The 14,647-nt window shown below is 38.2% G+C and overlaps 1 protein-coding gene and 1 long non-coding RNA gene across 6 annotated transcripts in view; one reads left to right on the plus strand and one right to left on the minus strand.

The window, feature by feature from the left end:
• Window positions 1-11,318, minus strand: part of LOC137993086 (voltage-dependent calcium channel type A subunit alpha-1-like) — a 59,474-nt gene extending 48,156 nt beyond the window's left edge. For 4 of the 5 annotated variants that reach the window (XM_068838747.1, XM_068838748.1, XM_068838746.1 and 1 more), the window contains exons 1-6: window positions 10,934-11,318; window positions 10,577-10,681; window positions 10,347-10,486; window positions 5,517-5,620; window positions 2,831-2,977; window positions 230-435 (exon numbers count right to left, since the gene is read on the minus strand). In XM_068838747.1, coding sequence (XP_068694848.1) covers window positions 230-435; window positions 2,831-2,977; window positions 5,517-5,620; window positions 10,347-10,486; window positions 10,577-10,681; window positions 10,934-11,137 — 906 coding nt within the window. In that variant the 5' untranslated portion in view covers window positions 11,138-11,318. Of the gene's footprint in view, window positions 1-229; window positions 436-2,830; window positions 2,978-3,093; window positions 3,222-5,516; window positions 5,621-10,346; window positions 10,487-10,576; window positions 10,682-10,933 lie in introns of those variants that run through there. The other variant, XM_068838749.1, reaches the window with a different exon arrangement.
• Window positions 3,274-13,078, plus strand: LOC137993087 (uncharacterized). Its single transcript, XR_011121808.1, has 3 exons — window positions 3,274-3,342; window positions 5,667-5,719; window positions 12,843-13,078. It is a non-coding gene; the product is annotated as an uncharacterized lncRNA (long non-coding RNA).
• Window positions 13,079-14,647: the final 1,569 nt, after the last annotated feature.

Consider the following 14,647-nt stretch of genomic DNA (forward strand, 5'->3'; position numbering starts at 1 on the left):
GTGAGGGGCAATGATGAATTTCATGTTTGGCATGCAATCAATCGTCAAGTAATGACTGCTTTATTCCAGTAGTGCTTCAAACACTTGACTGGATAAGACGTTCCCTAGTCTCTTCTTTATGTTTGCAGGGATGCTCTTTAGGATCATTTGAGGAAATCACTTTAGATTTAATAGTTATGAAGATCTTTACAAGGTCTTGCCCTATCACACAAAAAATCATGTGACTCACCCAGTACATTATATCTGTCCATCCCTCATTGGTAATTACTTGAAAAACTGTCAACATTCCAGCGAATATGTTATCAAATGATGTAATTCCATCATTAGGTCCTTCCCACAACCCTACTGAACAATTCTGACCCTCGTCACAAGTCGTTCCCTTGCGTTCAGGATCACAGATTTGAGGACTTCCTGGATCAGTTATCTGCCCGCCACCTATTGCAAGAAGAAGGGGATCTTAATATAAATTAAACAGTCAAACTTGTGTATAACAGTCACCCTTGGGAAATGGCTAGGTGACCGTTATATACAGGGTGACCGCTATATACTGGTTTCTTGCTAACTATTCTGGAAGTCAATGAATTTTGTTTTTATGTAGAAATAATCACTCAAATTATTACAGCAACATACTAAAAAGGAGACAAAGTTCCAGGATACTTGATTTTCAATTTTCCAAGGTGACTATTTCTCCTGTGAGTGCCTGCATTGTAATTGGATGGAAGAGAAATTTGACGTTGAGCACTTCCAAGGTCTATAAAAGCTGTCGACACAGTCTTGATAAGTTGAATACAGTGTAGACCAGTGTAATGGAGAACTCTGTATGTAGAATTCAAAGGTGAATAAAGCCTAGTATGGCAAATAAGGGAGCTACTGTACAGAAACTGTCGCAGGCATGTGTTGGCCCCAAGTGATGACATGTCGTATTTGTAGTTGTATTCAGTGAGCAGTTGAATAATCTTGTCTTGATTAGCTAATCATCATCCAATTTGGTCGCAGTGCTCGATGTTGCGACCACTGAGGAAACTACATCTTTCAGAGGACATCCAAGATTTTTCGAAAAACTCTTAATTTTATTTGGAAAGTGTACATAACAGATTTTGAATATAGAAAAAGCCTTTACAACTTTAAAATACGTACACCGGTATGCCTCGTGTTTACTCCACATTAGAATTATGAATGTACCGTAACACTTTTGCCATTGACGTCTGTAATTCTCAGAAATAACGTGAAAGAAATGAAACTTGAGCACTAGGTGGCCATTATATCCAGGTGAATAATAATGAAATTGTGGGTTTGGGAAGTCTAAAGGGTCAACTTTACAGTAAATACAAGATACTATTTTTGGGAAGTTGTTTGGTAACCATAATTTACAGTGTGACCACTATAAACAGGGCCGTTATACACAGATTTGACTGTAGTATTTGTGTCGTTTGAGACTAACGTTAATGTTTTAATCACTGTAATATGAAGATTCTAAACTTATGATGGCTTACATCACAGTAGCTCTCACATTGTGAACATTTTTGTTGTAAGCGGAAGCAGATCGAGAAGCCACCGGGTAACATATACATTTGATATTTAAGACCTTGTTTCTGCTTTGTAATTATTACTTATGATGACGTCCATATTCCTTAGATTTCGAACGCATTCCTCCTCACATATGCTACTGAATAAAATGGAACTGTGATAAGCCTGTGTTTGAAACTGATGGTGTCAAAGGATTGTGAACAACGAAACAGGATTTAAACACATAAATTCATAAACGCAAAAGTACAGGACAATTGACATTATCCTCGAAATATAAGGTTTTCATGGGTCATTCTGTTACAGAATAAAAAAGGCAAATAAAATGACATTGATTATTTTGTAATCTTAAATGATTTTGCGACCCAGAAAGTCTTGATTTAAGGTTCTCAAAAATCCAAAATGGTAACCTTCTCACTGAAAGGTACCATAGTGACAATAAAACTATTGTGGACGTCAGTTGAAACTGGCGCTAGAAGATGACAATTTTTTCATTGAGACATGCCCACAGGTAAGTTGGCTTGGAAGATGGGCCCATGTGTCACAAATAACGCTGCAAGCTTGATGTTAGTCACTATGATTTTGAACATGCACTATGAATGTCAAGCAGCCATATGGAAGAACAATCCTCTTACAGCTGTACATGCAAGGTAAGAGTAATAAATTATTGGGAACTGACTATGCCAAATTCAAATATATATATCTATGTTGCTGGAAGCTTCCACCAAGGTTATGCACAATTTACTGAAATTTGACAGGGAAGACAATGTGCACTTATGAGTTTTTCAGCATTGTTATGTGCTCACAGTTTCCGATCAAACAATGAACTTCCTCCACCGCAGATCAGATTCTTGCCAAAGGAAACTGACTTAGCCTTGATGCTCTCAAAAGTAGATCCACTGTTGTTTTATTTGTATCTACTTAACATTTTACTGTTATTATTACCCTGCATACAAATTAACAACTGATGTTTGTACCAAAAATGCCATGTTACCAAATCTTGCCAAAGGCAATGTTGTTGTTGTTGTTAATTGTTATTTCATTGATAATAACCTCAAAGTGTCGACACATCCCCGTCAGAAATTACCCCTACTTTGTGGGAGGTGGTGCGCATCATAAATGCGTGGTCCATTTCATTTGCCATTCACAACTTCTAGTCTTAAATTTCATTAAATAAACGTCACTCACTAGCTTGGATTAGAAAATTCCATTGGCGGTTGGAACCTGTAATTGTCGTAATTTTTTCGGAACAATAAGTTTAAGCTCTAATTTGGTACTTTAATAAATAATCTGATAGTTAACGTACCATCCTTGGAGCAAACATTGTGGAATCTCCCACTCAGAAATTCTAATCCTATGATTGCATAAATTATAATAACAAATCCTACGAGCAAACAAATTTGCAAAAGTGGCACCATTGCACACATTATGGACTTCATAACTACTTGCAGGCCTGCGATGAAAGAAAAAAAGGATACACACAAATTAGTCCGAAATTAAAAACATAAGTTATAACACGACTTTGTCTTAAAGCCATAAAATGTAAAAGGCTGGATTGCAGTGACTAACGGGGCTTTTGATGATCCAATTCTGAAAGGTCGTTCTCCTCTAATCGCGAAGGATAGGAGACAGTAAACCTTCAAACTGTCTGTAAGGCAAAACACGTCTTTAGCCGCCATTTTGAATTACGCTTGCATGAACTACCGCTGAATGTAACGTAGTCTCAATTTTAGCTTCTTCTTCAGAGATCTTGGGACGCTTCCCAGTTTTACAAAGCGGTGTTTTGGGTACCAGAAAATTCGAGGAAAGAGCTAATAGGTATGAAATGGTTATTTAAATCTTCGGCGCAAGTCTCAGCATTATATAATTAGAAACGTGTTAAATTGTCTTTGTCTCATTGTAAGAGTCTTTATTTTTCAAACACAAACAATATTTTTGATGGGCTTTTGTGAAGTAGACAATGGACAATTCAAGTCAATATTTGCACCAGATGGTTTGCGTTGAACAGTCTGAACGAAGTACTGTGGGTTTTTAAAATTTATACATCGCTCAATTTGAAGAGAACTTTAGTGACAAATGATTACCGAATGATTAATTTTGACGAACGGTTTTTTGCACCTTATAACAGTGTTGGTGCGCACATGAAAAAGATGTTCTTACTTTGCGGGTACACAAAAAAAAAATTGAAATTTACAGGGTCGTTCATCTATATCCCCATGGAAAGTTTGAGGAGTAACTGGAGTAGCCGAATTCACCCTGATATCTTTGTTAGGGCCGATTTACACGGTACGATTTTTGTCGCATGCTACAATCTTACTACAGCCTTTAATACCAACTCGGTTACGATTGTCGTGTACGTCGGGGAAAATGTCATAGCAAGTTAAAAACATTCTGTAAAGGGGGTGGCTCTTAACTACCAAACCATTACTATGGACCCCTTCAAATGGTCATTTCTCGAATTTGAACTCTACAGTAATCCTTTCTTGCCAAGTGTGTTCTATTTTAACATTCCTTTGTATGGTTCGACTCGACTATCGTCGACTCACAACCATATTTGGTAAATCACGTGACCAAAACAGAAATTGCCTAAAAACTTGGCAAGTTAACTATGGGTGCTTACCATTTAGCCAAATAATCCAGATGGAATGATTGTTACATAAAGGTAAGCGATTTTCTGAATTTAAGGATCAACCGGATGAGAACAGCGCTTACCATTTTACTACACAGCATTCCATTCCGCATATTTTACTCAATCTTGTGAGAAAGGACCTGGAAACGGAAGGATTCTCGCAAATGGTAAGAGCATTTCGCAAATTCCATTCTGAACGGAAAAAGAGGACTACCTCTGGAGGTTGTCCACAATTTCTGAAAAGATTTTCCGGAAAATTGCCTTTCCATTTGACCTCAAACTGAAATTTCCGGATTTTTTGGCTAAATGGTAAGCACCCTATGTTTGTCACAATTTTTTAACGCAACAGTATGAAAACATTCTAACACAAAATCTGTAGCATTATTTCTCCAAAAAATCATGTCATAAGGCCCTCCTTTGATACACTTTTCAAAATATCAGTTCCATATTTTGTTCAAATAGAAATTCCGTGCCCAGTTTGCGAAAAATGGTGGGATGGTTCCCATCCAGTGAAAAAACCACCTCTTCCTTTCGTTTCCTGGGAGCTTTTACCTGTTTTTCACTGAAACGCACAGCAGAAAACTGAGACTAGTTGCCCATGTGCATTCTGATTAAAGTGATGTCAGATTTCCATTGAAAAAGTTACTTCATAGAACCATCCATGCAACCTTTTTGTAGGACTCTTTCACTAAAAAGCTTCCTTAGCAACCATTGTCTTTCTGTAGTTAAGTGCCACCCTCCTTAAAAGGCTGCGACAATCGTAAGTCATGTCGTAAGCTTGTCGCATGCGCCAAAATCACACCGTGTAAATCGGCCCTTAGCATTCGCTGGCATTCTTTGAAAAATGTGCCAGCATACAATAGATGTCATTCTTGTAATTTATGCTAATATGTGACGGGGAAGTCAGCAGTTAAAGCTAAGTTTGAAATAGTCTCAAGCTCTCCCAGACCCAATCAAGCGGCTATGAAAATTCATCGATAAATTCCAAAGTTGCCTTATTAGATGAAGAAGAAATATTCAGTGAGGGTGACAAAATTACTGAGTTGTAATCATTAAGAATTGTCGGAGGAGGAGGCAAGCAATTAACTATTTACAAAACGCGCTGAAGTTGAACACCCCAACAACTGAACCACACTAGCTTGTTGGAACTTACAGGATTTTCTACTTTTTTATTTCTACACAAGATGTAGCAAGAGGTGCAAACTTTAACCCATCGACTCCTGGGAGTCAATGGGTTGACTGAGACTTAACAAATTTTATTCTGTCTAACAGCAGATGATTTCATTCATCAACTGGGGGCAACTAGGGTGCCTGTGGAGTCAATGAGTTAAATATCTGTTAAAAACAGTCTAGTTTGACTTACTGGGAATGCCTGACACCAGTTTGAGTGGCCTGAGAACTCTTGCTGCCCTGAGGGCCTTCACACCTCCAGCTTCGAAAACACCGAGTTCTGGCAAGCTCAGAAGGCTGAAATAAAAAAGTGAAAGTAAAATGTAAAACTGCTATTTTCTAGGTTCTTCAAACCTGTTGCCCAAGTTGTGAAATGATTTTCTTGCCCTCATCAAGGTATTGTAAAGGACATTCATCAAATAAGCCAGCTCAGAGTTTAAAAAAAAATGCGCAATTTGATAAAACTCTTAAACAAAAAAGATGACAAATTTTAAAAATGTACAACTTGTATTCATAAGATTGTAAGAAAAAGTGAATGCTTGTTTTTATTGTGACATGTATTTCCTTAAAACTCTGAATTTACTAAATTAGGGACAGCTATTTGCTGTTAATGTTATTGCCTTTTTTAAAGATGACTTCAGTTGTTGAAAAGGGATAAGGGGGATTCTTTATGGGGAAATGACATAAATACACCACTTGCAGTTTACCTTTTTTTTTCTTTAAGTCTAATGAATGTAGTAATACAGAGTCAAACAGTGGATCGCAGATTAAAACAAGGAGATTGCGTTAGACCATTTATTTGCTTGACTGTTTGATATTTTATTGCTCGGCATCACACACATCGGACGCAAAGAGAGAGAGAGAGAGACTGGAAGGAAATGTAACAGTAGTGAGGCGTAGAAAAACCTTCAAATTCCAGCTTGCCCTCTGGGCAGGCTAACTTCATGGTTAAGTTGCCCAAGGGGTTCCTTCCCTTGCCTTCTTTATTAATACAGTATTGCATATTTGTTGTCCCCAGACATCTTTTGGGTGCATACCCATTTGGCTTTTTTTCTGAGAAAGTTACTTTCACAAGTTTGAAATCTACTTGTCCCCGACAACTGGAAGGGGTTTTCTCAAGCACTCAGCACAACTTTGTAATCAAGCACTCAAGGGCCTGTCCATAATAAACACAGACATATTGTGGCACTGGGCATGATAGATGGGTAGTGAGAGTGAAGGAAAAATAACATAAACAAATTAAGCTTCTTTTCTATTGTGAAATGGTCTTATTTTAGATATTTTATATTACTTATTAACACTGGCATTGTGCCTTACTGTTATAAGAATTTGTTCAGTTTTCTTAAGTAATTATTAGGTTTTCACCGTTGCAAACTATTCTTGAAATATTTGGAAATATGCACAACCCAGTGATGCATGACGCTCCATTTTGGTGAACTGTCATGCTGATTCAATCAACCAAAGAAGATATTCTAGGTGGATTGCAAATGCGTGGGGAATTGCTTCAAATGAACAGCTTACTTTGTAAAAAAAAAAAAACCTGTATAAAAAGAAAGATCTTGAAAGATCATTAAGCCCACAGAATACTTGACTCAAAAATTGCTTGATCTCTAGATTGCAAAGCTTTTGGACCCCTGAGCTATCAACCCACAAAGCTATCAGACTGTGACGCCATAAAGTTATCAGACCGTGAAGTTCATACATCATGTACTGGTACCTCTTGGTTACCAGTATCTTTGTTCAGCAATAATATTATTTAATGCATTATATAAATAATAAATCTATCACACATGTACATTGTTTATATATATAATTTGTATCGGTGAAGTCCATGTGTGGTTGCTCATTTGTCACTCACTGGTCATCTGATGTCAAACATATAGCACAATAACAATTATTGCAGTGTTTTGTAATAATTATTATTACAAAACACTGCGGGGGCCAAGATACTATAATTTGTTGACAGCTTCGCTCATTATGCAGAAAACTTTTATTTATCAGTGGCAATTTTTCAGGTGGTTGAGCTAATGTTGTGAGAACTGTCAGTTTTTACTGAATGTGTCAGTGTCTCCACATTAACTAGTAGATGACTACGTCTGCCAGCGTAATTTAAATTAAAGTGCTGAATTTGTTGCTTTGGACTCGAAAGTTAGACTAAGGAAAGATTTCAAAAAAACGAATCACTGACTCCGTGATATTGAATTAGGGATTCCAATATCATTTCAAAGATGCTAATTGCCTTTGTCATGCTTCTTTTAGTTTCTTGTTTAAGATGATGATAAACGATATATCACCCGTACATTGTTAACTTAACTGCTTGTTTCCTTAACAACCTTTCAAACTGGAGAAAATATGGTGCCCTCTCTTCAAAGTCAACTTTAAAACTAAATGTTTGTGTGTTTTTTGAAGCGTGTTTAAAAATGCTTTTACATTAATGGGTCTCAAGCCTCTTAGCTAGATGGATGATGCTAACAAGTTGTCAACTTTTTCCACGTTAGTTTAGTTTGAGTAGTGCCGAAGTATTACTATTTTCTTATTTCTGATAACATGTCATCAAGATGAAATTTGTTTTGCCACACAAATTCTTGCCCAGCACGAGAATTTTTTTTGTATTCTTTTCATGACTCATTTTTGACTGTGTGCTTTTGTTCTGTGCCAGACACAAAACTTTTCCTTCCTTGCCAACCTTTCACGACTTAAGACCCCAACTATTTGCAATGCAAACTTGTTTAAGAGAATTGCACATTGAACCAAAAATTATATAAACACTTTTAATCAACGATTCGTGAGTTTGACGAACACAAAGTGATTCAAAGTCCTTGTAATTAAGTAAACATAGGATATGATCGATTTCAATAATTCTTTTGCCGAAAAAGGAGACATTTTACTCTGATCACAAATGAAATATTTGTCAATCAGCTAAATGATTAGAGTTCAGTGAACCACTTAGCTTTTCGCAGTAGTTACAGAAACAATTACAACATTTGAGCTTGTCTGTTCCGTTTTAAAACAAACCGAAAACTAACGCAGTGTTGTTGATTTGTTTTATCGTCGCCACGTTTTTGTTTTACCTTTAACGAGTTCACGGGTCAAATTACAATTCGATCGAAGGAAAAAAAAATCTTGCGACAAAGTCAGTCATTCCTCAAGTGAGACACATTGTGTTCTCGTCTAACGTCGTTTTGCGAATAGTATGCACTTTTTGTTGTGTTCAGAGTATTGCGATGAGCTATGATCGTCACTCTTGATTAAGGTAAATGGCGAGGAATCGCAATGTTTCACCTCGCTGTGTAGCAATAAAATGGCAACTTTTAAAATTTCCATAGGCTATTCTTCGGCAGGTGTGCGTATAGCCCGGCCAAAAATTGTGTTGCTGACGAATTCCCTTACGAGTTTAAATTATTCATCACTCGTTGTGTCAACAATTGGTTTTAGAACAAGAGAAATACGAAACTTAGCCGATTTAACTTCTGAAGACCCCCATTTGAAAAACTATTTGGCTTTCTACGAAACCTCTTACAATTTTAGACGCGAATTCAAGCGCGCACGTCGAAGTTAAGTTTTCATAACATTCGCGTTCCTTTGAAATGAATCATCCGTCACCGAGTTCGTATTACGTGTGTTTTAATGGACCTTTCCCTTCGCTTTACTTGCCTTCACAAGGTTACCAACTAAACAGGGCCCACCTCTTCATAGCATTTCAAGCTATTCTATCCTTAGCACTCTTGTTACCATAGATACCAGGATGTCGCAAGACATTTCGAAATTTAGTGGGCATTTAAATTTTGTTTGCGAAGCTCGTTACTTTGAACATGGTACCTGCGCATCTAAATTATTGTAAAATATTATACCCTTCACGGAAAGAACCTTTGGCTATTTGTTTCAAAAATAATTTTGCTTTAGGAGAACCCTTCATCTCGGCTTAGTTTTTACTTTTCTGTTAAATCGTGTGCAGGGTTTGTGATTTGCATTTTCTTTGAGATTGCTGTTTAATTGAGGGCTGGCCTTAATACCTCAGCTTGCTCTAAGTCCCTTTAAATACCCAAGCAGTGTTTTTGCACGAATTTAAGCGTTTGTTTTCTCAATAAAGGAAACAGCGGCCAGTGTTTGTAATGGCAGCAACCGCTAGCTCTCTTTTTTTGCCTTTCAAGCATATTTGACTATTTGTATTTACTAGAGAGACGCTAAATAATTTAAACAGAGGAGAAGTTTTGAGGTGGAAGAACTGTGCGCAATGGAATGCCGGACTCGAATCGAACTCTAAGTAGGGTGTGTTTTTGTTGGAAATGACACTGCAAGTAGTAATTAAATGAAACAAGAGTTGTGCACAATACTCTTGGCCTACTGCAGAGTCGCTAAAAATAACTTGAAGAGATTGAAATAGCCAAAATCGTCATCAGAACGAAAGGAGAAACGATAATCGACCAAAAAAGCAACAATTTTCAAGTTGAATCACTTCAGCAAATCAGCTGGTAGCTTGCTGGAGGCCGAGTAATGGTCACCTGTTGAAAGAATCGTGCTCGGAGATGTAACAATTTTAGGAGTCATGCGTGACCAAATTTCAACAAGCGGTTGTTTCGGTTGAAAGAAGATTCAAGTGATCGGTCGGTCGATTGCGAATCTTCACTGATCCGTCGCTTCTATGCTTGTCTTATTGACGTAATACGTTATGTGAAGCGTGAAAGACTCTATAGCGACCCTACGATTAATCGTATGGTGACCATGATTACGGTGAATAGTCGTCATATTCACCGCTCTGCCATGACTCTCGTTGCGGCTGGTTTACGTCTCCAGCGTCGGCGTTTTGCCGTATGCGGACAAATTTCCATACTTTGAAAACCAATATCTTCCTCGTCAAAATTTTTGCCAAAGATAGATTTTACTCGCTATATTTGTTTAAATTGTGAAATTTATAAGTAAAAGTTGCAACGATATACATGCTTGCACAAAGAGATCTGTCACATTGTTGCATTCATTCTAAAATATAGTTATATCACATATGAGTAAATTCGTATGTACGTACCCTGTAACGACCACGACGAAATCCAGCACGTTCCATCCGTTTCTTAGGTAAGAATCGGTGTGCAGAATAAATCCAAGGGCTATAATTTTCAAGACAGCTTCTAGACAGAATATCGCTAATAAATAAATTTCAGCGCTTTCCTAGGAAATAGGAAGGAAAAACGTGAAAATAAGTAGTTGTTTTTTGCAGTACCATTTACAAAGAGAAAGACTCCCAAATTTTGTACTTACTAGTTTTACGTTAAGGTCTGATTTGTCGTCCTTTGGCAACGGCTGATTGGCCGCGAGTAAGATGCAGTTGACAAAGATAGTCAATAGGATAAAATATTCAAAAGGCTTGTCTTCAGTTAAGGAATAAATGATTTGAATAGAAATTTTTAGATAAGTCTGAATATAAAATAATAAAAAACTCACAGAATCTCGCGAAAGACACTAAAAAAAGTGAATCTCGGAGTTGGCATATGCCAAACACTCACATGGCACCCAACACACACACTCAAGTTCAACTGCAGACAACAACAAACTCGGACAACGCCAAGACTCCGAAAACATTTTCTCATTAAGCGATCAGTATGACTTGAAGGATACTTTAGATTCGACAATCGCCCGGCATATTTTTCGAATAATATTGTCCTTGGAGAAGATGAACAGCGATCGATCAGAGCAGACAATCTGTGGCGGTTCTCCGCCACCTTGCATCGAAGACTTGCGCGAAGTATTATTCGAGTTGCCCATACGTGTTTTATAATGGTCCTCTGAAGGCACCGAGGACGGCCTTCGATTGTCCGCCATTTCCCTTGATTCGAGGTATTTTCAAGCCTCATTCAGCCATATTACGGCACTACAGCTGGTACACATCGCGCGGTTTTGCACGCGAAAGTTCTTTGCCTTCCATTAAACTAAGCGCCTTGAAGCGAATCAATCATACAGGTTTTTGGGCTTCCTTCTTGCCTTGACACCGTATGCTAATTACAAGCCGAGTCTATAATCAAGTGGCCTATCAAATGCGACCTACAGGGCCGGGTCACGTGACTCCGACTGGTACCACTTTGGGCGTGAATGTCAAATGAGGATAGGTTGTGTTGCGCTCTTCTTGCGAAATGCCCACTACACCAGCTGCCTCTTCGGCGAGCTTTGGCATTATTGAGCTATTTAAAAGAAAAAGAGATGAAAAACCTTTTTGTTAAAAGGTTTTTATTCGGAGTAAAGAGGACTCGAAGTTTTGATGTCGTCTAATTAATAAGTGAATTATTGGCTCGAAAAGAGACCGTTTCGTGAAAGATGCCCCCGCATCGTTTTAGGGTGGGCGAAATGAAACTGCTACAATTCCAATTCCACAAGGACAGACAATGACCGATGCTCCAGCGAGTATGTGATTGCCAAAATGTCATGTATTTTGAGTATGGCTGAAATGCGCGCTATCCACGTTTATTACGGGACATAAAATCATCACTCTCTTTTTTATGCACAGCCTTTGCATGTTGTTTATGTTGCGAATTATGCCGTTAGCCTCTTGTCTTGTTTGGTGAAGGAAAACTCTTCATGCTCGAAATTGCAAGGGATAGCAAAGGTACTCAAGGAAATATTTGCATTTCGGTCGCCAACGGCACAACAATTCACACTCTTGAATTTTTTAAACAAGTGGTATTCCGATTCGTGTTCGAGTCGATTGCGTCGTTAAATTACTAGGCCATACTGAGAGTTTGTTCGTATAATGTCCATCTTACCATACCCCGCGGAGATTTTCAGATGATGCTGCCTCCGATTCATTTTCGTTCAGTTTCCTGCCGTTAAATTGGTTCTGATAAAAATGTCGATATCTATTCTTGAGAGTTAGGAAAAAACTTTTTCTTCTTTAGCTAAAATAACATCAACATTTTAATTCGTCCTCATTAGACCTAAGAAGGGACGAGATTTCCATTCATCACGAAACAGGCGACTAATTTGCTCTATCCGGTAGTTTATTATAACACTTGCTTTCAGAAAAAAATCAATTCTTTTATGGACGTCCAAAATGTTTGACTGCGAAGATTTTCTTCTTTGAATTGTTTCTTAGAGTTAACAGAGTGAAGCGTCGCTCGAAGTCTTGCAATATTTATGTTTTTCACAACATGATAAGGCTTGGTTTGCTTAAATCGAAAACTGCAGGGGAAAGTTAAGTGCTATTGCAAAATCAGCAAATTTGTAGTCCATCGTCCTTGCTTTTGTTCAAATATATATGCAATACTGTATGTTAATATTTTGGGGGGGGCCGAGTTAAAGTGCAAGAAAAAAGCTATATACTAGGTTTTTCTGGATTAAATCCATTTTTGTCTTGGCTTGTTTTAATTTAAGCTTTATCAATTATGAACGTGGCCTCCGACAGCTGTTGGGTTGTCAACTTGTAAAAGAGATTCCTAGTTTTAGTTTCTTCACGCATTTTAATTCCAGTCGCTTACTTCCTTGGAATGACGATCAAATATTGATTCCATACTCGTTCTTTTCTGTCCCGATTCAGTGAAATTTCTGCGGATGTCCTCATTTATCATTTCACTACATAAAAGAAGAGATTCATGCCTAACCGCTGGACAAAACCAACACGACATCATTGGTCTGATTTTGAGTAATCAACAGCTTTGCTTTGTGCTTGGCCTTTCGGAAGTGGAAAAGTCAACTACACCAGCTGTGCTTCAAACTTTGACGTCGATTTTTTGGAAGGATTTTATTTAAAAAGAATTAAAAGGAATAGTACGACGAGAAGTGTGTTACTTACGCATTATGTGTTTTTTGTCTGGGTAACTGGTGTAAGTACCCGCACTTCACGTACTGAGGGTGGGTCATTGAATGTAAAAGATAACTTGGGCGTTATATTGGCAAAGTAGACCGCAGATCTTAGACCTTGGGAGGAACTGAACGGAAACGAACGGATCGGAACTGAAACGGAATGCAACGGTTTCAGTTTAGTCCCTTGAAACACGGCCGCCATGTTGAGTCCCGAGGGATTGAAAACTTTTGTTCTCGTTTCCAAACATTTCAACTCGATGCTCGGGGTACGAAATCTATTGTCTATGGCCAATATGGCCGCCGCGCAAATAAGGCCCATGGGCGGAGAGAATCAAATTAGCTTATCAATCACAAAGCAAATGGTTGCCACGGAAGCTAAGCACGGGAAAAACGTGTAACGAGCGAGTTAAAATTAGGTATGCTCCGACCTCTGAATGGCTGAGATTTTTTCGCCAATTATGTAATGTAATAACTTTATTAAGAGCGGTTTTGAATTGAGTGTCGAAAGTAATTAGCGAATTGCTTTGGTTTTGCATTACTTCACTCAGTTATTGGTCCAAAGTTCTCGCGCCACTTTTTGAACCAATGAGAACTGAAACCAAACCAATCGTGGCCCGCGCGTGCACATTTTCCCGCGCTTTGTGTCGGCTACGTGTAATTACTTCGAGTTTTGAATGGTTTACTGGATTGTCTCCTTCCTTTTTCATTGGCCAAAGTAATTACTTTGGTTTTGGTTTTACGACACTCGATGGAAACTCGCTCTAAAGAAGGTTTACAAAAGTATTAGAAATACTACCTGTTTAGCCAAGACTAGTCTTCCACTTGGCCTTCAAGCGAAGGAGAGCAGAAACCAAGGAATTACTTTGTCAATTAAAAACCACTTTATTATCTGATAATGTATTTATCATCAGATACGTAATTGTCAAAGGTTTACAGTTGTATTGTTTACTGAGATGTTCGGTTGCCTACTGGTGTCCAAGGGACACTTTCACGAGCGCACATGCGCTGGATTTTCCTCACTGCAGTTATCGGAACTTTTATCGGAACTAGAAAAGTTAAGCATGAATTTTTCGAGTTTGGTTCAAGGCCTCTACAACGGCACGGAGCTTTGGAGGGTCTTGAAGTTAGAAATTCGACGCACACAAAAACAAAAACAATCTGGTTGACATTGGCCTTCCACCATCTAATAAACCAGCTCCAAGATCTAGTATTTAGCACTCACACAAATATCTTGGCATAGCTATGTTCTCCTTTTGTAAGGATTGTCCGTCTTTGGAACAAAATGTCGCCTGAAACAGCTAGTAAAAGCCAATTTCAATTACTGGCTTAGACCCCGACTCGATTAAAACCAGTCAAATTCTATCTTCTTATTTGTCGTTTTTCAGTTTATGTCAACTGTATTTCTCCCAGTGTTGGTTTTTCCACAGTAGTTCCAAGTTCCTCAGTATGATTGAAAAGCGAGCTGCGAAGTGAAGGATGCTGGGATGTAACCTTCCGTGGCTCATTTCATATAACTAGAGAACGTCCTAGTATCATCAT

Source organism: Montipora foliosa, chromosome 2, assembly GCF_036669935.1.
Source record: "Montipora foliosa isolate CH-2021 chromosome 2, ASM3666993v2, whole genome shotgun sequence".
In the NCBI taxonomy this organism is placed as follows: domain Eukaryota; kingdom Metazoa; phylum Cnidaria; class Anthozoa; order Scleractinia; family Acroporidae; genus Montipora; species Montipora foliosa.